At 45.2% G+C, this 25,201-nt stretch overlaps 1 protein-coding gene across 27 annotated transcripts in view; it reads right to left on the minus strand.

Moving 5' to 3' along the window:
• CHL1 (cell adhesion molecule L1 like) overlaps positions 1 to 25,201 on the minus strand; it is a 122,688-nt gene that overhangs the window by 25,157 nt on the left and 72,330 nt on the right. For 17 of the 27 annotated variants that reach the window (XR_015274782.1, XR_015274783.1, XR_015274781.1 and 14 more), the window contains 9 exons: positions 24,213 to 24,318; positions 22,495 to 22,685; positions 14,399 to 14,521; positions 13,492 to 13,662; positions 11,614 to 11,661; positions 9,714 to 9,834; positions 6,747 to 6,931; positions 848 to 979; positions 128 to 265 (listed from right to left, as the gene is read on the minus strand). Coding sequence is in view for 23 of the 27 variants with exons in the window: in XM_086845214.1 (XP_086701340.1) it covers positions 128 to 265; positions 848 to 979; positions 6,747 to 6,931; positions 9,714 to 9,834; positions 11,614 to 11,661; positions 13,492 to 13,662; positions 14,399 to 14,521; positions 22,495 to 22,685; positions 24,213 to 24,318 (1,215 nt within the window). In the remaining 4 variants the exon portion in view is untranslated. The remainder of the gene's footprint in view (positions 1 to 127; positions 266 to 847; positions 980 to 6,746; positions 6,932 to 9,713; positions 9,835 to 11,613; positions 11,662 to 13,491; positions 13,663 to 14,398; positions 14,522 to 22,494; positions 22,686 to 24,212; positions 24,319 to 25,201) is intronic. The other 10 variants (XR_015274784.1, XM_086845218.1, XM_086845206.1 and 7 more) reach the window with 1 other exon arrangement.

Consider the following 25,201-nt stretch of genomic DNA (forward strand, 5'->3'; position numbering starts at 1 on the left):
ATATTTCTTAAAATCTGGGGCCAGTCCAAGGGAACCATGAGACGTTGCCAAGCCCCAGGCTGCTCTGAGGATTCAGCCTGGGGTTGTTGGATGTGATCTCTGGGAGGGGACAGCCCGGGGGACTCACTGAGGACGTTGACGTTGGCGCTGGCCAGGATGGTGCCGTGCTTGTTGGTGGCCTCGCACTGGAACACGGCGCTGTCCTGCAGCTGCAGGTTGGTCAGGCTGATCTCCCTGGTGGAGATTCTCCCTCGGAAGGTCCTGCCTGGAAAACACCAGATTGTGTCAGGAGGAACACCATGACTGGGGAGCTCCCAGGCTCTCCTCACTGCTTGGAAGCCAAGGGAAAGAACATCTTGAGGATCCAACCACGACCTTGCCCAACAGCTGGGGAGTTCCAGGGCTCTGCCTTTGCCAGCAGTCCTGAGGAAAGTGCTCCAGGGCACCAAATTCTGGTAAATTCACCACAGAGACTTTAAAAATGCTTAATAATAATAATAATAATAATAATAATAATAATAATAATACTGCTCCACCAGTGCTCCCCAGCCACTTGAGCTTATGCAGAAGCACAAAGGAGCCCTGAAGCTGTCCCAGATCTCCAAAAGATGGGAGAGTTACAGGTGAGGCAGAGGCAGCACCTGAAAGGTAGCACTGCTCCACATGTGAATTGTTCACCACTATCCTCTTCAAGAATCCTATTTAAATATTCACTTATTCAAGTAAATAAACAACTCATTTCTAAAGAGGTGCCAAACCAGACAATCACTCGGTGTATTAGGACTTGTGGGTCCCCTCAGACAGAGGCACAGCCCCCCTGGACAGGGCCTGGAGGAGCACCCCATACCATCGATGGGCATCCCATTGAGCTTCCACTGGATGCTGGGCTCGGGGTTCCCGATGGCCTCGCACAGCAGCACCAGGTTTGTCCCCACGCTGTAGACACCACCTTCGGGCTTCTTCAGCCACTGGGGAGGCTCTGGGAAAAAGAGACAGAACAGGGATCAGCTGGTGACTTTTGGGGCTACCTGAAAACAGAGGCCAGGCAGAATTAAGGGAATAAAAAGCAGTTCTGTTCATTGAAGGCCTGCAGGGACATTTAGGGCAGACAAAGCCCCCCAGGGCCTGCACCCAAAAATGGTCACAGGTTTTACACTTTTATAAGTTTGGTCCATTTGAATTTTAGGGGTTGATTTTCCAATTCCAGCTGCAGGGAATGAAGTCATTTAGCCCAAGTTTGCTGCCCCCAAGTCCCTTTTGTTTCCATCTCTGGGGCCTGAGGCAGTGAGGTGTCCTTGATTGCCAGGCCTGGAGAGGAATTGCTGTGTCTGCCCAAAGTGGGGAAGCAGCAGCTGGCACTGGGTGTGGAGTTTGGAGTTCTGCACTAAACAACTGCAGGGTTACACAGAGATGGGAAACAGAAAAGCTGAAATCCTAAAGTGTGAAATCCAGCGAGTGCCTCTGCTGTTGCTGGGATTCTCCAGGAGATGGCAAACGCCACCAACACTTCCCAGCTCTCAGCCCATCCCGTGGCTCAGCAGCATTCCTTGTACTTCCAGCGCAAAGGAAAGGCAAAATTAGCATCAGCACACAGCAATCCTGTCCTGCAGGCTTGGTGAGAGCCAGGCAGGGTGGAGGAATGGACAGCGCTTATCCAGGTGGGAAACGAATGGACACGGGAGGGGAGAGGCTGGGAAGGAGGGAATGGCCCTCCAGTGTGAGTGTGATCTGTGAATTAAGGTGAGGCTATTTCAGCAAGGCAAACAAGGTGTGAATATCCATCCAGCTCGAATCCTCCTCCCTAGGTACGAACAAGTGTTTCCCCTCACCTTTCCTGGGGGCTGACAGAGCTCCAGGACAGGACTGACCCACCTGCCCCTCTCCCTGTGCTGGGGAAATGCACCATCACCCTGAATTCCTGTTTATCCATCCTGCAGACCGGAGGCTGAGCCACAACACGTTTAGGAATGGTAAAACATTCTCTCATCACGGGGGATGAGAGGTTTGGGTGCCCACAGGGTGGTGGTAGAGGAGCAGCCGTGTGCTGCTGCTGCACTCCCTGTGCTCGCCTTTCCCAGCTATTCCAGGGAAGTGCTGGGGAAAACTCCTCTGCAGAACATCCCTGAGCATCAGGTACCCAAATCTTGTTAGGAATAGATATCCATAACGAGGGAGGGGAGCTGAAGGGGAGAAAAAGAGAATTTATCTCATAAATGCTTAATTCTGACTGAACACAGGTCCATGAGCCTTCAGTGGGCAGCCTCAACCCAAAACACAGCCTTGAATTCATCATTTCCCCTTGAAAGGCACCAAACGTAGAGGATTTAACACCAGACCTGACACTGCCTCTTCTGCAAGTGCTGGGGAGATCATGGGGCCTCTTTTGCTATTAAGAAAGTGAGCTAATGTAGGGAAAACGTGAGGATTCATTAGTTAATACTCATAAAATGCCCTGAAGATTAACAGAGCTGTTGCCTGGTAATACAGCAACAGATGTTATCAGTGAGATATGCTAAAGCAGAAGATCACTGCTCCCCTTCACACAGATATTTATAAAAACCACCCTAAAGTGTGATGCACTTCCACACCCAGCCCAGCATTCCCACAGGAAAGCACCCAGGAATGTTTTAATTAACATAGAAAGACTGAAATCAAATTCAAGCCAAATAAAGATTATTTTAAATGATAAAATCACCCCATATCCTTCACCCAGCAGAGATTCTTCTACCAACATCCTCACTCAGTGCCACTTCCCATCCCACAGTGACATGACCACGTTTGTTAAGCTTCTTGGTATTTGACTCCAGGGAAAAACTCTGCAAACAGAATATTTTGGTTTTGCAGATCTTTTTCCTTCTCTCTCATATGGTTTCATCAGGAAAAGATGGGTGAAGGGCATGGAGGTGAAAAGGTTTGTAGCAGTCCTGACTAAATTGTTGGTTTGGAATTTTTCCTCTAAATCTGCCCCAAACTGAGAAAGGAAATTCCCTTGTTTTGGAGACACCAGGCACAGACCTGAAGGATCCCTTCCTGTCCCCACCTGTGCCCACACTCTGGAGGTGTGAGCTGATATTTGATGTCACTGCTTTCCTTTCTCAGCACTGGAATTGCTGTGGCTGCTCCAAGGAAGAGAAGAGGCTGTGAAGTCAGAGGCAATGAGATTTTGCCAGGTGTGAAATGCAATTTCACAGAAAGTCTGAAGAACCTCTTTCCCACGTGGCAGATGTGCTATACCCCTTAAAGTATACAAAATATAGCAAAATAGACACAGATTTTTTAGCAGCTACAAAATCCAGGGGTTGGATAGTCAAATAGTTCATCTGGAATGGCAAATATTTCACTGCATCATTTATTCTTCCTGGTAAGAGTTATCAGTTTGCTCCTCCTGATTGATTTCTGTCTTTATGGGAAATACTGGGAGATCCAGAAATGAAAATGATCTAAAATGGGCGTCTCCTGCATCCTTCTGCAGCAGAGCAGGATCATCAGCATCCAAAACACCCACAAAGGATCCAAACCTTCCCTCAGCCTCTATCACTGTGTTTTCCCATCAGTAGAACAAATTTGGGACATCTAACCAGCTTCTGCCTTGCTGCACTTTAACTCTCCCCTGTCTTCCATCACCCCCAAGGAAATCTGTGGAGAAATTTCCTTTCTGAAGGCTGTTGGGCATTCCCCAGGTGTAATTTCTCCTGAATTAAAGATATCTATACTATTTTTTTCTCAAATGCCATGATTTTGAGCTCTGTGACCATCTCTGTTGCCTTCTCCTGACTTTTCCTGAAAGAGGTAAAGTTGCAAATCTGCTTACTTTAGGTGAAGCCTTCTCACTTCTCAGCAGTCTCTTACAACAACACTTTTCTTCCTTTTCCAGGATGATTTTTGCCTTTTCTGCCAGACTAACCCTTCCCAGTGATGTTCCTTTAGCCATCCAGTGGATTCTCCTGAAAAACCCAACCAGGCATTTCCCAGCCTGTGCTGATGAAGCCAATTAGCGCTGCCTGGTGAGAACTGCTCTGCACTTGTGCTTACTGAAGCCCATCCTTTTTATCCCACACCACTTTCCCAATTTGTCAAGTTCCCTTCCAATTCTCCTCCCATCTTCCCAAAGGCTGGGAATCCATCCCACTCCAGGGCCAGCAGCAGCTGCTGTCGCCACCTTGGGCTCTGCGTCCCTCTTGGAGCAATTTTCCAGTGGAACAGAAAGTTTAAGCCTGATTAAAACACCCAGTTCTGCTTCCCACTAATTTAATCTATTTTCTTTTGCTCTGGCTGAGTAATAAAAGTATTCTGAGACATAACTGCAAAGGCCCTTAGCTATGACATTATTACTATAATTAATCATTATATTGTAACAATTATTTCATATTAAACCCCACCTAGGAGCCTCAGTTGAGATCAAAGTAACTTTAGCTCATTATGATCCTGCAAGATTTGGAGGTTTTATGTTCATTTTCTCTCAGGTTTGGTGAATTACAAACAACAACCAAATAAACACTTGAAGTCAAAACAATTTGTGGGCTTGCTTTGCTATTTTTTTTTAAATAATTCTCTCTCATTTGAATAACAACAGGGGGGATTTTGTGTCTGCTCAGGTATTCCAGGCTACATCTTCCCTTGCAAGGAGAGATTAAAATGCTCAAACAGTCAAACAATTTGCTTGCTGAATATTTTCATATGCTTGGTAATGATTGCCTGAATCTTTGCCCTCAGACTCGGTAGGATTAGGAAGTGGGCTGCATGCAAATATCATTAAAACTGGTATTTAGAAGGGAGGAGTGTCGGTTTGAGGTCCTCAAATACCAGAAAGAAGAACAGAAAACGTGGCACAGTGACAGAAAAACCCTGATTTACACCCCAGCACTCCACTGAGGATGGCTGGAGGTTAAGAACAGATAATTTTCCTTCCATATTTAATTTTCCTCTCCCTGCACACGTCCTGTGAGAGGAACCTGTCAGGTGTGAGGAGCCCAACATCAGCACGAGCTCCCTGAAGCCTCCTGCAGTGAATGCTCAGGATCTGCCCTTGAGTGTGCTGGCAGGAGCTCCTGCAGGAACGATGAACCTGTCCATCCCCAGCCAACAACAGCGACATTTGCTGCTCGGGAATTGCAGCAGTGTTTGGGCTCAGGTTTTCCTTCACACCTCAGATGTGAGGTGACTCCTAATAGGAAGAATCTCTGCTGCTGACAGGAGCCACCATCAGTTACACACATGGAAAATGGATTTAGTAGCAATTGGAAAAGGATTTTTCACATTGCAATGGCTGCAGTGGGATTATTTCCCTCTTTTCTCTTCTTCTAAGCACTTGTTTGTTAAGAAGGAATAACAATTTGGCAGGAAGTTTTCCTTCCTGTGGAAACTGTGGGAGAAGAAGGTCAATATTCTAAACTACAAAATTAATGTTATTTCTCTGGTATTTTAGTTTTTGCAGCTCCTGCAATTTCTTTGAAGGAAATCGATTTTTTGCAGCCGAGAAAATCATAGCCAGATTGTTAAAATATTCTGCTACAGCAGAGATGCTCCAAACCATCTGGAAGGATTTCTAGGAGTCAGCACTTCCCCTCCACCACAGCTGAGAACTTGCCATGCCCTGGGATCCTCCTCTGCCACACTTCCTGCGAGGGAAAGAGGAGTGCAGGGGACAAGGTTGGGTTGAGTGAATGGAGAGGACTCATCAGCCACTGGGAGAAAATCTTCTCCTCAGTTGCTGAGCAAATACAGGGCAGGGAGCTCAAAGTGCTTTTCTCCCTTCAGAAATCCGGTGGCCACAGAGGGATGAGGAGCCCTGATGAAAATAAAGCACCTGGAAGATTCTAACAGCGTAAAACTGCCAGGGATTGATTTTATTCTTTAAGTGCAGAGCAGAGGTTGGAGCATTTTTCATCAGGCAGATGTTTCCAGCAAGTTTTTCAGCCTCAGGATTCGCAGTTTGTGGTTATTTTTGGGCAGAGAAAGTGGCAGGGAGAGTTCTTGGCTCTGCAGTGACTCCTCGGAGCTCTGCTGGCTCCTGGGAAAGGGCAGCTCCACCTGCTGCACACCCAGGGTTGGGGAGGAGAAAGGAAAAAGGAGCCTTGGGTACTCAGTGAGGTGACAAAAAGGGTCATATTTCCATTTTTTTAACTGCTAAAATATAGCAGAAAGCATCTTTTTTACTTTGTGTCACAGGGTTTATGATGCTTTTCAGGGATTACAGAAAACACTCCCAGCTCAGGTTGTGCCTGTACAAAAATCACAGCAAAGGAAGAGGAGAAGGAGGCAAGGGGTGGTACCTTGTCTGGTCACTGAATTTTCACAGCCCTCCCTAAGAGTCCACTTTTGGTGGAAACCAAAGAAAAGGACTTGAGCTAAATGTCCCCCTGATCCATCCCAGTACAGCCATCCTACAGCTTTTAAGAGCAAAAAGAATAATTAGATTTTTTTTCTGACCTTCAGCTCAGTACAAGACATTTCATCAATATCTCTGCTTGACTCCCTCCCATCTTTAGAGTACTGAACCTGCTCACATATTTAAATTGTTCCCTGATTTTTAAAGCCTTCACGGTTCAGGGGAAAAACAAAAGCATTATTTATATTTTTTTCTGTTGTAGTTTTAGAGGTGCTACTTTGTGCAAACCTTCCCAAATCCACGAGGCCGACATAAATTGCTGGAGTTGCCTGAATCATACCAACAAAGAGCATCCTTCACTTCCCTTTTCCCACCTTTTTGTTCCAAAACAATAATTTTAGTAAAGAGTACTGAGTACCTTCCACATGCACATGGAACTTGTGACTGGCGCTGCCCATGGGGTTGCTGGCCGTGCACTGGTACGTCCCCTCATCAGCTGCTGTCACCTGGTCAATCTTCAGGGTCTTCCCAAAATTCTCTGTCTCTGGCTCATCCTTGGGCGTGTTTCCCATGACGTTCACCCAGCTGAGATGAGGAGTTGGGCTGAGAACAAAGGGAAAAAAAGAAGATTTTGAGTTGAACGCAAGAAGCCGCTGTGATGTTTCACGTGGCAGAGCTGCTGGAGCTCACACCTGGGCTTTGGGAGGGGTTTTTAGAGGATTTTGAGCCTTTCAAACCTAAGGGTTATACTATACATCTACTCTACTGCTCCTTGTTCTGCACAGCCCCTGGGAGTGGGATTTTCAGCAGGGCAAAGCATGAGGCTGCATTCCTTGGATGTGTCTCGGCATGGACAGCGGGAAAGGAGCCGGAGCTCATTCCATCCTCTCCAAAAGGGCACCTGAGGACAGCCAAGGAGGGCCAGGCTCCATTGCAGCGCCTCCCTCCCTGCCTGCCTTTTTGGAGGTGGCTGAAGTGCTGTCCCCACCCTTAGAAGGTTCCAGAAGTGGCACAGAACTGGGGACAGACGTGGTCGGTGACCCCGACACCGCACAGGACGCACGGCCACGGTGCCAGAGCTGCTTCCTCCCGGGCCCGTCTGGCCCCGTGGCTCCGTGCCCAGGCAGGAGGCACAAAGCCCCAGGTAGCCACAAATTCTGGTGTTCCACCAGCTCTGAGCCCTGCAAATATCCCATTATTCCTCATCCCACTCTTGTCCCACAGCCAGCTCCGAGGCCGTGCCCTCCTGACGCTGCCACTGCTCAGGGCATCAATCTTTAAAAAATGACAGATTGGAAATGTCCTTAATTCCCTATTTTGCAGTTGGGTGCCCCTGATCCGAGTTCCTTGAAATCCGCTTCCATGGTCTGTGGATACTTGGCAGGATGGATTGGCAGAGATGTAGGCAAAGCTGATCATTTTTCTGCTGAAAATGGGAATTTTAGCAAAGAAAAAAACCCATTTTGTTCTAAAAGTTGCATTTTTGAAGGATTTTGATGAAAAGATGTGCTTGGTTATAAGGCAAAGTACTTTGTGTTCTTTCAATAATGACAGCTTGAAAAAAAAACAAACCTTTTTCTTCAAAAAAATTAAATTTCTAAAGAGCCCTGGAAAATCTTGAGTGAAACAAAAATATTTTCATCTTTTTACCTTTTTCCAAAGGGAATGAAAGACTTTTCTGGCTTTCTCTTCTTGCATCTGATATTCATGCTTGCACATCAAAATTCATATTTGAGTATTCCCCAGGTGATTTCCCTATTAAAACCCCTTGGAAACCCTCTAAAATCCGAGTTGTGGCTTTAGGGAGGTTTGTGGGCTGGCAGATTTGCTTGATGGGGAGTGAATTAGACAAGGAAGCATTGCAACAGGGAAGCAAAACTCACTGCAGATACCTGGAGTGAATCCAACAGAGACAAGTAATTCACCTCCCTTCGGGAATGCCAACTCAACTCCCTGCCAGCTTCCACCAGCAATGCCCTTTCAAGCCCATATGGAAAAACAAAATGCCCTAAACATGTGCAGGCAGATAAATATCCTGACTTTGGAATTTTATGGAGGGAACGTAATTGCAGAGCCTTTAACAGGAATAATCTCGGTGCGAGGCAGAGTCTGCAGCTCCACATCCAGCACCAGGGGACGGTGATTTGCTCTGTCCCAGCCAAACCAGAGGGGACTTTGCTTCCACTGGGGGTTCAGGGGGTGCACAGGTTCTCTGGTTCTCCTTTTGCACTGACAGCCACATGGGACACACTGGGAAGCTGGGAGAGCAAAGGCTGAGTGAGCTGGAGCAGCAGCAATGGGCCTGAGAAGGGAATCACAGCTCCCTGTGAGAGTGGCACTCAACATTTATTTCCCAGTCCCTTTCCTTACTTAACCTCATTTTGTCCTGTGTTGTTTACAAGGACAAAACTGCCCTGATCTCCCATCATAAAGCAGCTGTTTTAACCCTTCCCTATATTAATCCTTTCACTACCCAAAGACAGTCAGCAAGGTGGAGAGAGATCATTTAGAAGAGCTTGGAGTGACAAGACAAGGGGGAATGGCATTGAACAGAGAAGGTTTAGAGGTGATTTAGGTTTTTTAGGAAAAAACTCTTCCCTGTGAGGGTGGGGAATCCCTGGCACAGGGTGCCCAGGGAAGCTGTGGCCCCTGGATCCCTGGAAATGTCCCAGGTTTGACGTTTGCCCTTTGCTGATGGATCTAGTAGGATCAAATAAAGCTGATACTGCATTCCTACTAGCCATGGATTTGTTCCTCGATATCCTGTCATTTGTGAGGACACTGTGGAATGAAGATCCTTCATGGAAATTCTGGATGCTGGGGAATGGGCACAGAAAACAGCCAGGTTCACATTCACACCTGAGCCTGCACCTCCTGCTGTAACTGAGATTATGATTTTTCCTTCAATGGCCCAACCATTCCTTAAAGGATGTCTTGTGTTACATCACTCAATAAATTTTTTTTTTTAAAAAAGAGTGAGATCTTACACCTGGAAAATCTTAAATTTTGGGCATTGAAGCAAAACTGAATTGGCAAAACCAGAAAAAAAAGTAAGAGGTTGTGAATTAAAGCACTGACGCTGATGCTGATATTATTTACTTTCTCAACATCTTAAAAATAGCACTACTGAAAAAACTTCAATTTTTTTAATAGAAGAATAAAAAATAATTCCATACTTACCACACTGGGATTTTAATTACTTGTTTACAAGCTACAGCAATAACCAGTACACCACTCTTGCATGCACTCTGTGCTCCTTTACAGGGACAAAAATTCTGCACAGGAGCTCCATTTAAAACTGCTGCAAAATTTGCAATATCCCTTTTTCTTTGCTCATTTCTACCTCCAAAGGTGATTAAGTTTGTGCAGCATTTTCATTACTCACAGCCCTTCAGCAATACACTCCAGGAGCAGGACACCTCCCTTGATGACAGTGACTGATGAGCTACTGCCAGCAGATTCAGGAGGGATCAGCAGTTTGGGTTTCCTTTCCTTGATAAAATTTGCTGAAAGATAAAATAAAACAGAAGTTAGGTGGGAAGTCTCGGATATTCTTCAATAATGTCACAAACATCACTGCTGCCAGAAGGTTCCTGACAACGATTTGTGCCTTTTCTTTTCTATTTATATGCTCTGAGACAAATCCAGGAGCCCTTATGTCCCCTGATAAGAGTCAGAAGGGAGGTGCAGTGATATCAACAGGCAGCAGTGCTGGGAAACCCCTTTTCCTACAGTTTTATATCCTTATAAATATCTTTATAATAATTTATATCTTTATAATATATCCTTAGTATCTTCTGCACTGGCTCCATCATCTTTTAAACCTCAGGTGAAACCCCAGATTTTCCTGACTTGAGCATCCCACAGAACTGTCCCTCCTGCTCCAATTATTGAATCTACAGTAATGGAGATAAAATTTGTAAGGAAGACTGTTAAAATAATAAAACAAGATTGACCTGTGTTTGATTTCAACAGCCCATTTGTTCCAGCCTGCCAAGCGAGGCTTTTAGGATGAAAGATGCAGGATTCAGTGGCTGTCCAGTTATCACTATCATAACAATTAGCACACTAATGAATCAGTCCCCAAATGGTGATAGTTCCTAAAAAATAGCCAGTTATGGATGATTTGGTAAAATACCACATAGATCTCCCTGAATCATTTTCTCATTTTTAATTTTAATTTCCCCTTGTCTCTCTGCAGATCTGTGTCACTGAGCTGCAGCAGAGCACGTTGGTGCCTCTGGACACACTCACACATTTCCCATCTGCCCTCCACCTCCTGCTGCCAAAGGCAGCCAGAGCCCCTTCCCAGCACGAGTTCAGACATCCCTTCGAGGGAAGAACTGCTCGTGGAGTGGCACAAAGCCCTGCCTGTCCTGCTCCCAGGGCTCAGCTCCACGGGCAAAGTCAGAGGAGTGATGAGTGCTCTGGGTTATCCATCCCAAAACACTCCAGGACAAACCCCTTTCCAGAAACCTCCATGCTTGTCTGGCAAAAAGAGGAGGTTAAATTGGGCATTAAAAAAAAAAACAAAACAAAAAAAAAGTCTTTTAAAAGCCAGTTCACCAAAGAAATGAAGAGTCATGAGCTACAGACTCTAAATTTCATCTATTAGAAACAAAAGGAACCAGGTGGAGGATTGCAGGAATAGGACCATGCTGCCTGCAAGGAGAGCAGGGGATTCTCAGGATCTGCCCCAGAGAGGGGCAGGGAAAGCAGTGGCAGATGGGAATCCACAGGATGAGAAGTGCTTTGCTGCAGTGTCCCCTGTGCTGGTGACACAGACACCACAGAGACAGAGCCACCTCCAGCCACATTGAGGTGATGGGGACAGCCACCACAGGGCACCCAAACTCCATAAATCCCCACCCTGAGCTCATCCTGGAGCAATGCAGCCCCAGGGTGACCCCTGGGACATGAATTCATGCTGTCAAACCAGCTGTCTCATCTCAGAGTCCTCTTAACTGCCAGGAAAAGATTTGGAGCATCCAGCTCTGGCTCCTGCCCTGAATTGATAACATGAGAAACCCAGAACATCAACATCCTCACTTCCACCTCCTTACAAAGCCCCTTTCTCAAGTAAGAAAAAAAACCTGCCTTTTTTAATAAAAACCCTGCAGATTGCTCTCAAAAACTACAAGATGAGCCAATTGTGCTCCCAGGACCTGTTAAATCCATCCCATCACAATCAAGAGGCTTTTGTGATGTGTTTCTGAGCAGCTCCCATTTCACCTCGGCTGGAGGAGTCTCAGTTTAAAGGCTAAAAACAGATGCATTCAACTCACCCTTAGTAACAGCAGCGTTAGGTGAGCCTGAGTCATTAGCATGCTTTACTGAAATAAATAAAAATGACAACCAAACAAACATGCAGGGTTGAGACAGAATCAAAAGAAACCATAAATCAAACAAAACAAAACCATGCCCCTCCCCACCCACCCCCATTCCTGCCCCAAAAGAAAGAAAGAATGAAAAATATAAAAGAAAGCAACAGATGAGCAACAGAGTTTGGAAAATACAATGAAAATGCTTTAAAGATTTGTGTTATGCTGAAAAATACTTCATGGGTGATATGATATAATCTGCATTTCATCCTTGCTGTGTTCAGTAATAAAAATCACTAAGTATCCACAAAGAGAAATGTTATAAAATGTATCCATTCTCTTGTTTCCTTTTGCTTATTTTTGTTCTATTTATTTTTAATGCAGTCCCTCACCAGGCACTTGGCACAGAGTGGAGTGGGCAGTGTCAAGCTGAATTTACAGAACCCTTTCAATTCATGCCTCTCATCTTTTCCTGGCCCAAGTCCTGTGGCTTTGATGACAAGGTGGACACACTGAAGTGGGTTTTTGGGCCACTTCCAGGGCTACCAGCAGCCAAAACCCATCTTGTTTTTCTCTAATCTCTGTGTGCATGTGTGGGGGACTGAACCCACTTGAAAAGCCATGGAGAGCAACATTTAATTTGGATGTTTTTCTCACAGTTATTATCCCAAGATACAATCTAAGCAAGCATTAAACACACAAAGCCACTATTAATCCTTTATCTTTATATCCCAAAAAGAAAACTCTCAAAATCACGTATTAAACATGAGGGCTTCATTCATGGAGACAAAATTCTCCCTGGCTTTTTGTGTAGGCCCAAAAGATCAAGGTTTTAATGAACAACTGGAATCTTTTATCTCCTACACATCATTTCATCAAGGAACTGGAAACGATTCTTGTATTTCTCATGCTCCAAGCTGCTCCAGCCTGCCTGGAAAAACCTGGAAAACATCATCCTTCCAACCTCTCTTCTGCAGCTGGACCAAACCAGGCCTTGCCCAGCAAAGGGGTGGCCACAAAATCCCCAAAACCCAGGGATGTGCCATCCTTGGGGGACCTGCTGGACTGAGGAGCAGCAGATTTCCCTAATGCATCCTTGGCTTTCACTGTGCAGGAGGAAGGAGAGGACACTTCTGGGGTCTGATTGTGATGCCTTGGGATTTCAGCTTTTATAATTTTCACATATTTGTAACCCTGCAGTTGTTTAGTGCAGAACTCCAAACTCCACACCCAGTGCCAGCTGCTGCTTCCCCACTTTGGGCAGACACAGCAATTCCTCTCCAGGCCTGGCAATCAAGGACACCTCACTGCCTCAGGCCCCAGAGATGGAAACAAAAGGGACTTGGGGGCAGCAAACTTGGGCTAAATGACTTCATTACCTGGAGTTGGAATTGGAGGATTAACCCCTGACATGTGAATGGACCCAACTTATAACTGTCTGGAAAACTCGTGACCATCCTGGGTGCAGCCCCTGGGAGGTCTCTGAGTGCCCAAGGTGTGCCTATCAAAGGCCTTTAATAATACTAAACCCATTTTATTCTCTCAATCCTGTCCAGCCTCTGTTTCAGGTCACCACTCCAAAGCATCAGGTTCTGGAGACCCAGATGGGACAGGAGAAAGTGACACCTCAGGACGGTGACCTAGAGCAGAGGCTACAGCAAGGAATGCAGGAATTCCCTTCTCAGTGGAACACAGCCCAGAGAACGAGGTTAACATCACAGGTAATAAACTCAGCGAGGTGCCCTTTGAGAGAGCCAGGACACAGCTCTGCATGCACAGCTCTGCATGCACTGCTGCCCAGGGAGCTCCAAATCCAACAGCAAACAGCTCAGCCCAACTTACAGCGGGAAACCTTCAGCGTCATCGGCATCTTCTGCACGATGGTCCTGAGCCTGGGGAAGGCTGCAAAGCAGCAATAGTCACTCCTGCTGTCGCTTTCCTCCACGTTGGCAAAGTAGAGATCTCCCTTCAGGCTCATGGAGACCCTCTCATCCTGTGGGATGTGCTGCAGATCTGGCAAGGAAAAGGAAAAAAGGAGAAGGGGGAAAAACACGGGGCTGTTTCAGCAAATGCTCCCCTTGTGTGCTTCCTTCCAGGTACAGACCATGAAACTCTGAAGTAAGAGAGGCAGAAAATCCAGCAGAACCAATGGATTGGATGGACCAATTATATACCAATATGTTGTGATAAAAATAATTTTTATATAAGAATGGATACTTATATAACTGATAAGGAATTAATAATTAAAAACCAGAGTTATTTTGCTTCCCAAAAGGCAGAAATTCCTGCAGAACAGAACACAAGTGCTGCAGAACAACGGGACAGAAACCCACAAGGAGCTAATTATATAAAAATGGTGGATTATTTTTCCCTTACAATCATAAATCAATCATCAATTTATGGAAAGAGGAAAACAATGATGAGAGAAATAACACATTGACACGAGCTATCCTCTCTCCTCTAAATGCAGGACTCCTCATCACTGGCAGAGACTCACCAATATATAAATTATTTTTTATCTCATATTTAATGAGATGCTGTGTCAATGCATTCAACAATTTAACTTTGGACCATGTAAAACCAGATCTCAATTCTCCATTTGTAAATTCTGTTCTTCAGTATCCAGATATTTCTCCCAAGCACTTTCACAATTACAATTCCCATCCTTGATGAATCTGCAATGAAACTGCTCTGAAAGACAAATACTTTGAGCCCCATTGTGCGAATTGTGCAAAAACCATTGACTCACCAATATTCATCCAGTAGATATGCAAAGGGGGGATGCCTTTTGGGGGGTTGCAGTGCAGGATCACAGAATCTCCATGCTCCACATCCAGAGGCTCGATTTTTTCTTTGGGGAATTTTGGCACACCTGCACAAAAAAGCAAAGAAGTTCCTCTTTTATTGGTGGCTTTTGAAATGTCTCCTTTTGCTTTCCCCTTGATACAGTTTTAATAAAATATTTACCTTTACATCATCCTTTGCATTCTTTGCCTTTAATACCAATTTTAATTTACACAGAGGCACAGAATAATGATGATTTTTACTCAGAGTGGGAAATCCCTGTGCTCTGGGACACTCAGAATAGGAATCCCTTCATTCACAAAGGTCTTGGAGCATCCTATGCAAAGCCAGGCACTGAATGGGGATGTTCAACACTTGTTTGTGATGTCCTGTGCTTTGCTTTGGCTTTACTTGAACACAATTCTTTCCAAACACTTTCTTTAGCTCCTTTGTGCTGTCTGGCAGGGACCACTCAAGGCCACAGGGTCCCTAAGGACAAGGCTGGCACAGAGGGCTGTGCACTGATGGGGCCCCAGCTGCTCCCAGGAGATCAGAAACCAGCCTGGGAGTGTGGAATGTTCTGGGAAGCCTTGGATAAACCACGGTTCCTAAGGATCCACTGTGGGTGAGGACAGACATCAGGCTCGTGCCCTGAGTTGCCCCAGCTCTTCTCCATCTGCAGGACCAGAGGAAGGCTGGGGCGAAGCCTCTGTTGCCTCCTCAGCCATGGATCCCTGCAGGCTCAGGGTGCAGGGACAGGTTTGGCACAAAGCTCACAGGGCTGCTCTGGCTGCGCTTAAATACAGGTTAAACTGTTAATGGATCAACATTTTGTCATCCACAGCACCTGCTGCCAGCATTTTGTTCAAAGCCTGATCCATGCTTGGCACACCTGGGCAAATTTGGATGCCCAAAATGCCACTGGAGGTCATGTGGGAAAATGGGGAGCAGAGCTGGGCTGGATCCCACCCCAGACTCAGCCTGGAGATGATCACAGAGAAACCAGCCTGCAAAATGGAACCACTCCTTGAAGGAACTGAGCTCAGGCAGTTTCAGGGCTGACATTGCCTCCTGCTTTCATTCCAGGCAAGTTCAAACTGGCCAAAGTTTCACTTCAGACCAGCATCAACCAGCAAAGTGAGCAGCAATTAAACAGCAAAGGATGGAGAACATCCTGGCTGTGCAGAGTCAAAGCAGCACAGCAAACATCACCTCCCTGGTGCCCAGGTCACGACAGGGAGCTCTGAGAGCAGCTCCACAGCTTGAGACATCAGCAGAGAACCTGCAACATCACAGTGCAGGAGGCAAAGGAAAGGAGAGGGGGAGGAATGCAGGGACAGGACTCTGAGGACACTTCCCACATCTCAGGATTAGTAAACATGTTATAAAGAAAAGAAGCCATCACTCCAGTGCTGATTGCCAGAATGCAGACTCTGCAGAGATTTTATCTCCAGGAGGGTTATTAATAGGTTAGGAATTCTTAGGAGAGGCAAAATGCAGCTAATGAGTATCACCCACCCTGTAGGTGAAATTTCAGGTGGAAAAAAGAGAGCTGCATATTCATATCCAGTACCTTCAGTAACCTGCACTCTTCAAGCCGTGGGAAATTCATCTGCTGACTGCAGAGGTGGAATATTTTCCAGCAGGAAAAAGCCAATTTCTTGATCTAAAGCTTATTTAGTCCCCTAAGCACGTCACTCACAACACAACTTTAAATAAGCTGGATCAGGTGAAGGATAAGGGATTTCTGACCAAACCAATGAGATCAGCAAATGGATTAATTTGGGATCACTTATTTAGGACATTGTGAACCCCTTGTTAAAACCCATTTTTTGCCTCATTTAGCAGAACTACAGCTGGGTTTGTGATCTCCCAGCTGGGTGCCATAACCACTGCGCTCCTCAGTGAATTTGTGTGGCCAGAAATTACAGAATTATACAGAAATTTACTGAGTCCCACCAGGAGACAGTGACAAGTCACAGTCCTGGTATCATTAGCTGGCAGCACAGACATTCATCTCCAACGTGGGGCCCAGATGTTGGCAGCTGGACTTCACTGGGGGGAGCAGAAATTTGACCCCAAATGTCCTCCACCTCCAACAAGTACTTGCACCAGAGGTGATCAGGGTGTTTGGGTCCTTCCATGCTGGTTTCTTTTTGCTTAGCTCACCATGAAAAGCATTGAAAAACTTTGATTTTCATCCTCACAATGGATAAATTTGAATGGTTTAATCCTTGAAGCTCTGCAAGAGATGAAAACTCATGATAAATTCCTGAGCCAAAACTTCTGACAAGCATAATTTTTTTTCTGGGGTCCCACTGGTCTCAAAGAGTAGAAAAATACCTGCTCCTGAATTCAGATTTATTAAAAATGAAAACCTTCTGTCACATTAGGCTTTGCCTTTTGCACATCAATCTTCAGGACATCTATGCAGGCAATATTTTGGATCTTTTTGCAGGGCTCTTATGTTCTAATTAGAGGATATTCCAGAATCAATCACCACTGATTTGTGAGCAATCAGAAACGAGCACAGCTGAGTTAAACTCCACAGCACCACACAAAATAAACTGTGCCATGGAAGTGTTTAACATTGTACAGAGTCCTCAGTGCAGCACATGGAGTGAAAAATCCAGTCTCTGCAGTGCTGGAATATTCCATATTCCATGGAATCCCCCCACAGGGATGTGATGAGAGGGGACAGAGAATCCAGCACAGCTCTGGGTGCTGCTTCCCACATATCCACGGCACAGGGGAGCGATGCCTTAAGTTTTAGCTTTCAGATTTTTCCCTAGCTGTGTAGTTTTGAGCTTCATATTCAGTGTCAGTGAGCTCTCTTCACAGAACAGGCAGACAAAACAATTCCTTTCTTAGCTTGGTACCCAGGACAAGAACAAAAGCAGAAACAAGGGTGGGCCAAAGAGAGAAAACAAGAAGGATGGCACTTCATAACCTGAAGCTGTAATTAGACAATTAACCCTGATACACAGATGGACCAAAACTGATAAAAACGTGAGACCTTGTGACCAGTCATGCATTTTGTGACCATTTTTGGGTCCATCTTGGGTGCAGCCCTGGCCAGGCTCTTGTGCTGCCCAAGGTGTGTCCTTTAAGGCCTTTCAGTAAATCTCTGCTTTATCCTGAGCTCTGTCCAGCCTCTGTTCCAGGCATCAGGAGAGCAGAGGGATTTAGTGGCTCTGAGAGAGGCTGAGGGGCCAGGAGGGCTCTTACCACACACAAACCATGGGCTGTGAGTGGAACAGCCGTGGGGAACTCCCCATGCTGCACTCCCAACTCCAGCTATGGAGAATCTCCTAAAATCCCACCGTGACACCTCTTCAAATACTCCTGGGAAAGGCTTTGCTGACCAAGGGTTTTTTCCCTGACAAGTCTGCACTCAAAAACCAGACCTGAAGTGCTCTGACAGTGTGAGAACCATGGAAATGGAAGATTATCAGCAGCCAGAGTCATTTGTGCAAGGAGCCAGGATCTGCTTAATCCCTGGGGTGACTCAAAGTTTAATGACTGAGCTGTGCTTGAGACCAGGCTGAAGCACCACTGGCAAATTCAGGGGGCTGGGAGGAAATCCAGAAAGGAGCCTGAGTGTCTCCTCCTTATCCCTTCAGAAAATGCAGTTTCTCAACCCAAATCAAACAGGAGAGAGACCAACGCAGTGCAATAGAAAGGCTTAATTTGAGTTTAGCAGAAACAGAGATTCAGAAATGCAGCAAGCAGAGCTGGGAGCTCCAGTCCCCAACATTGTTCCAGATTTACCCAGGGATCTGTTCAGGACACCTTGTCCTACAACTCAGTTTTTGTCCTACAGCTCAGTTTTTGTCCTATTGCTGATTACAGCAACTTCATGCTAAAACTGTATCAGTTATGGCAATTTACTCCAGTTTTTGTGAGAATGGAGCCCACTCCATCAGGTATTTTATATGTTTTCTGGTCAAGTGTTGGGAAATTGAACAAAAGCATTTCTCCAGGTAACTTGGCCTTGAGATCCCTGTGTCTTGTTTCTACCAATATCAGGTGTAAAATGGGAGTGAATTCAGGATGGTAAATCAGCAATTAGCAAATGCATTGTGAAATTATTGTAAAAAAGCATCACTTTAACCCAGGTCTGGTTTTGTAACCTTCCCTGTGGATTCTACTGAAGATTTTCTGGGATAAAGGAGAGCTTAGCCTGGTCCATCATGGATAGCCTCACATTTTTCCTTGCAAATAAACCCTTAAAGGATGTAAAAGCAAGACAAAGCAGAAATAATCAAGAAATTTCTATAACCTCAAAATTTCCAGCTCCTTAGACACTTAAATTAGTATTTAATTGTGATTTTTTCATACAGATCTGTATCTGTACCAGCAAACAGCCCAACATTTTAAGGAATCTTAACCATGGCTTGCAGTCCCTGATGTTGAGCTGCACTGAGTGGAGCTTGGGAAGTTTCCAGGGCTCATCTCTGTGCCTCAATTGATATTCTGATCCATGGAGCAGGAGCAGTAGTTATATCTGTAATTTCCATTGCAGCCTTTGAACTGTTTATGAGATACGACCTTGCTTGTTTATGGATTTTTTAATTGCTGCCTTAAATTGAAGAAGTTAACAAAGCCTGGCTGTCAGGAAGAGAGTGGCCAGGAATCCACTCGCTCCTGGAGATGTGGAATGGAATCAGGGACAGCTTTTTTCTGTGTAAATCTCTGTTATCTTTTTCAAAATGATGGCCACAGGCAAGAATCAGAGCTAGCCCAATGATTCAGGTGGCCAGGAAAGCTGCCATGGGTGAAGGTCACTGCCTTAAGGGGGAAGAGGGTTACACTGCACTCCCATCACCTGCAAAGTCTCAGTGAACTTCTCACTTTTGTTTTCTCTTCCATAGAAGCTACACCAAAGCTTCAGTTTTGGGAACTGAGACCTCCTACTTCATATCAGCTCCGTGTCTTTTACTGATTTCAGGATATTCACACCTGAGTATTTGAATATTAACTTAGGTCTGGCTTTCTTTGGGAATTTTGGCACTAATGTCACTGGCAGAGCACAGCCTGCCAAGGAATAATTTTACATTCAGACAATATTTCCATCCTCAGGTCTCTGGTCTTTTGGAGCAACAGCTTTAGAAATACCAAGCATAAATTTTAACTCTGTCTGCCATGAAGAGTCTTTTCCAGCACAGTTAATTAAAGAAGTTTAAACTATACTTCTTCTCTTTCCTCTGGCACTGGGCCTGCTCACTAATTCAAGCAGCAGATTCCCAAAATGCTGGAGGAGGGGAGCTGAAGTCTGTGTTCTCACCATTTAAATTCATTTTCATGCTGAATGTATCTTGTAACAATCTGGCTTTTGTTAGTGCTGCAAACACATCGAGATCCTCAGAGCCCATTCTTCCCTCTCTCCTTAATGTCATCCTGCATAGGGGAGGTGGGGTATTTTCATTATGTAGGTGAGATTTAATGATCATTTCTGCTGACATTTCTATTGCTTCCCTGGAATGACTACTGTGAGTAAACAGTCTTTTGTTCTCCTTTTCAGCAGCAGCCTTACAGACCCAGTATTCTGCTTCTGCACTGGAAATGTAATTTATGAAAGAAACTGCCCTGCTCTGCCTCGTTGGGGTTTTCTTCCCTTCCCTGGCATGGTGACTTTGCCAAGGAGCTTTACATCTGACTTGAATGCAGCTGGCACAGCTCTGCCACCTCTGCATCATCATCATGAATGCAGGGAGTGATCTCACATGTACCAGGCTCTGCTTCAAAACCTGGGGGTGAATAGAGGTAATTTATCCCCAGCCCCTGCGTGGCAGGGCCTGATTTACAGCGGATCTGTGCACCAGCAGCTCCTTCACTGGGGCACATTTGCAGAGCATCCAGCACTTTAGAAAATCAAAGGTGCCTTCTACTCCTCTCTCAATCCTGATTTAATTTGCAGCCTCTGCATTGCACCCGTAAATGAAAGAACTGATGGCAGAAGAGTTCTAATAACAGCAAATGTGCTTTAAAAGATGTGTGAGTTGGGTAAATCCCTCTAATACATTATCTGTACAATGTTTTGGGGTTTTTTTGCTGGGTTTAGGGCTTTGCATATATTAGCACTTAAATTCCTCTTGCTTTTGATAACAACCGTGTTTGTCACCTCTCCATAGATTCATTGCCATCCACTCTCAATATATTTAATATCTACTTAAGCTCCTCTAGACTGTTTTTCATTAAAGGCAAAAATCTCTTCTCTGAATCCAGATTCAATAATCTCAAATAGAGACATAAACTCCCTGTTTTCCATCTTAAGCATCTTTTTTAGTTCAGTAGCAATGGAGTATCAGAATATTCTGCTGCTGGAGGTACAAACATGACACTGAGCCCTTTGACTCCTCTCAAACGTAATGAGTTTGAGATATTTTGTTTAAGAGAAGTTCTATGAACCCCACTGCCCTGTCCAGACTCCAAAGTGAAGAACTATGCTCTGTCTGAAGTTGAACTGCATCACTCTCCTGTCCCTGCCTGAAACTCCAGCTGCCATCAGCTGCCTGTGAAGCCAACACCTCAATAAACCTCAACTTACTGTCCTAGAGCTTTCTGCAATTCTCCTCTGCTCTGGAAAGCTCTTCCCAAAAAACAGCTGCGAGGTGGTGGAGACTGAAGCATAGAGCAACCTGGAATCCTGTTAATTCCTCACCAAACACCAAGCTCTGGCATCAGGGATTGCTGTGCGACACATTGCAACATGGAATAGATTTCCCAAGGAAAAAAGAAATCCATAAAACTGGATGGAAGGAAAATAAAGCGTGTCTTTCATGAGGAGTACTCATAAAATGTGTTTTGGCAACCTCAGCAGGTCCCTCCCAGGAACCCTCCCAGCCCAATGTCTTTGTTTTCAACGTGCCCACAGCACCACGACTCTCCCAGCCCTGGCTATGCCTTGAATGCTTCTCAGGATTATTTCCCGTGCTGAAGACAGGACAAAAGTATTTATTCATCTTTCTCATAGCCCATTTCATCTGCACTGATCTGCCAGAAGTGTTTTTTGTACAAAAGCAGCCACCTCCTGCCACTCTGGGGCTGAGAAGGCTGTGGATGCATCCCCTGCCACATGGATTCCACCTGAGCATGGAGCTGTCAGATATCTGATAACAAAATACTGCAGGAGCTTGGAAATGAAGGATCTAATCTGAAAAAAACCCCACTGCACTGCTGCTTTTCTCCATCTCTGCCACTGAACTGAATCATAAAACCTGCTTCAGGTTCTCACCCTGCTCCATCACGGAGCTGGGGAAGCTTCTGGTCCTTTCTACTCTCACTGGGAAGATTCTGCTTCTGATTTTCCTCCTCTTATTTCGTATGTTTCAATCCTGAATTTAGAACCAAAATGTGTGCTCATATTCCAGCCTACAGGTGATTAAATGGATTGGTACAAACCAGCTGTTTCAGCTTTGGGACATGGTTGAATGTTGAACCTGGCTGGGCTGGGTTGGACCCAGTGATTATAAGAGCTTTTTGCCAACCTTAATGATCCTTTGATTCTATCCATAAATTTCATCCCACTTCTACAAACCTGGTTCTTAATCCCTCATTTTCCCCTCTGTCCTTCTTCCATGCTAATAGTGGAAGCACAAATTTCTAGGATCAGTAATTTTCCCTGCTTTATTTTTAACCTTGTTTTCCATTCAGTTCCAGGGCTTTATTCTTCTCCCCATCAGTATTTATCCCAAACCCTGAATGCTGCTGACATCAGATTAATGAACTCACAGTTGATCAAATCACTTCCCCTGGAGCTTTCAAACATTTGCATCCATTGCTATTTTGCAGTAATAACCTGTGGGAGTTGATAGTTCAGTGGTCTGAAATCCTGCATCCAGATTCGGTTTCTGTCCTCAAAACCAGGAATTAAATTAAACCATTCCAAGGAGAAAATACGACTTTTTCCTTTGAATGTTCACTGAATACAAACAACTCGTGTTTTGCCACGCATCACATTAGTGAGTGGTTCTTTCCCATTTGTTTTGAGGAAAGACAATTCTCATCTTAATAATAAAAGTAGTAATTACAAATCCAAACCAAAAGTAAAGCACTTACTTGGAACAATCAGCTCAATTTCTTCTGACATGGCAGTTCCCAGCACGTTGGATGCAAAGCAGCGATATTTCCCCTGGAAATTGTTGATGATTCCCCGGTTTTGGATCACAAAAGTTCCAGAGTTGTTAGATGTAACTATCCTTGGGTCAGATGATAAATCAAATGGTTTTCCATCCTTGGTCCAGTTAAAGCTGAAAAATAAAAGAAATGTTTACAGCAGGCAGCATTTTGGTATTGACCAGGGGTAAATGTCGGGCCAAGAGGGTTTTACCAGAAGAAAAGGAAAAGCTTGATGTGAGAGGAGAGGTGAGAGGCAGAATGTGCTCCTCTGCCTCGTGCTGCCTCTCAGGCACATCTCTCCTTCCACACGCTCTGCCTGGGGACAGCTGTGACATGAGACAAGAGCTCAGGACTTGGAGCAGGGACAGTGACAGTCAGAGCATCTGGGAAAGCCACCCAGGACCTGGAGCTCTGCAAAGGCTGTGGCTGTGGTGGAACTGCTGCTTTGGAACAGCAAAGATCCACCAGAGCTTTTCCCACCCTCCACCGTGGCTGAATCAGAAGAAACTGAGATGATTCCATTGAGTCTCTCCTTGCCATAGAAACCATTTGTAGTTTTGATGCTGCTGGGGAGTGATTTTGATGAATGGTGAGGGAATTGTCACAGCTCCTGTAGCTGTAATTCCCAGCTGCATTGGAATTTACCTAAACTGAGTTAAAATCAGGCAGCTGGAAATTACAGCATAACATCAATTTAGTGGCAGATGTGCCTTTCTTTTCTGTTTTAAGAGAATAAATAATGTAAACAAAACTGTTGTTGGCCAAACTGCCTTGCTCCAGGATGGGGGGAATATGGGAACCCCATACCTAACAGGCACTACCTCATCATTTAAACACACCAGGAAACTTTTCATTGATGCACTGACAAACAGTGGAACAAAGGGAATTTGTTATCATGCTACAAATCCCCGTTCAGAGCTCAATTAAAAATTACCACATCGTCTTGATCTAAATAAAAGAATGTCTTTTAAAATTTAAATTGTACTGCAAAGAAAGAAGTGGAGGATTAAAGAGAAAAAATTACATTCAAACCAGCTATTAATTTAGCCCAAACACCATTCAGTGGTGAAAGCCACAGGAGGAGTTTTTACTGTGTTATTATTGCGCCCTTGTTAATCACATTTTCATTAAAAATCTTTCTCTTTTCCACACTGGTGTAAAATGCACAGAGCTTATCTTTGGATATTTATCTGAGTAACTCCTTATGTGTCTATTTGTACCATCACCACGGCCCTGCTGATGTTAGGTACAGACAAGGTATCTGATAAAATGCAAATGTGGTGTTTGAATACATTGTTTTATGTGTTTGGGATTTTTAGGGTTGCTGTGGAAGAGGCAGGGGAACAGCTGGGCCCCTTTGATTAACCATCTTTTACACACAACCCAGACAAGATTTTTTTTAAACCATGGGGTGAATTTGGCACGTGCCAGAGAAATGAAACATCCCCCAGCAAGGAAAACCATGCTGATAACTATTCACAGGGTGAGGGGAAGTGATGGAGCAACAAAAGCTGAACGGCCTGAAAGGAAACCCAAACCTTAACCCCAGTGAGGATGACGAGCAGGTTTTTGTGCAGCAGCTCCTGACAGACACAACAGTGACTGGCAAAGCTTAAAAGCAAACTCAGCTTCTGTTTGCTTCTCCGAGCAGTACTCACGTGGGATGGGGGTTTCCTCTGGCTTCACATTTGATGGTGAAGTCCTCATCAAAGGGGTAGGCAACCTGGGTGTGGGATTGCTCTGTGATTGTTGGAAGCTGGGAAACTGAACACAAAGAGGAACTGGGTTAAAACACTGTCCCAGCCAAACTGGGCTCCCCTTGAGTGGAGAGGGACAATGGCAGCATCGCATTATTGCTGCAGAAAGTGAGGCTTGCCTTGGGGAAAAGATGATCATCACCTCCCTGGCACAGACAACACACTCTGATCACTGGCACTGCCTCGGTGGCCAAAGAAAGGCCTGGCAGAGGGACAGTGCCCACCCTCCTTCCCCTCCAAACCCAGCCAGGCCACAGGGGAGCTGGGACCACACCAGAGCATGGAGCTGTGGCCTGGCAAATTTATTCATAGGTGAGGTCAGTAACTGGATTCAATCCAGACACAGATGCACACACATGAAGTAGCAAACTGCTGCCTCCATCCTGGATCAAACTGCCACAAAACCCATGGACTGCAAGGCTGGTTTAGTACCTGCCCCATGGTGCAGCTGCATGGTCACACACAGAGGCTGCCCCTAACTCCTCATTTTTTTTCTGAGGGAATTAAAGTGTTGCAAAAGCCTGTGTAACAGAGGAAGGAGAATGTTCCCTGCAGTGGAGCTGGGATAATAGGATCACCCCATTGTTATAAACAGCCAGGAAGAGAATTAAAATGCTCTTTGGGTGCTGTTTAAATCCAGGGAGCTCAAAGCTGGAGTGAGATGCGGTGTCTTGTCACATCACATGGCCTCAAAGTTGAACAAGCCCACCAGCTCTGCTGATCAGAAATAACTTATTATTATAAAAGAAAATGCTTCTTTACACCTAATTAAGGGTTAGGTGGTTCCCTTGGGTAGGTTCATAAAAGCAGTGGACACCCAGAGAGTTTGTCTTGTGCTTTACAGTCACAGCTCCACTTTGGTTTTATTGAAACACAAGAAGCCACTGCAG

Source organism: Cyanistes caeruleus, chromosome 11 (assembly GCF_971803275.1).
Source record: "Cyanistes caeruleus chromosome 11, bCyaCae1.hap1.1, whole genome shotgun sequence".
Classification (NCBI taxonomy): domain Eukaryota; kingdom Metazoa; phylum Chordata; class Aves; order Passeriformes; family Paridae; genus Cyanistes; species Cyanistes caeruleus.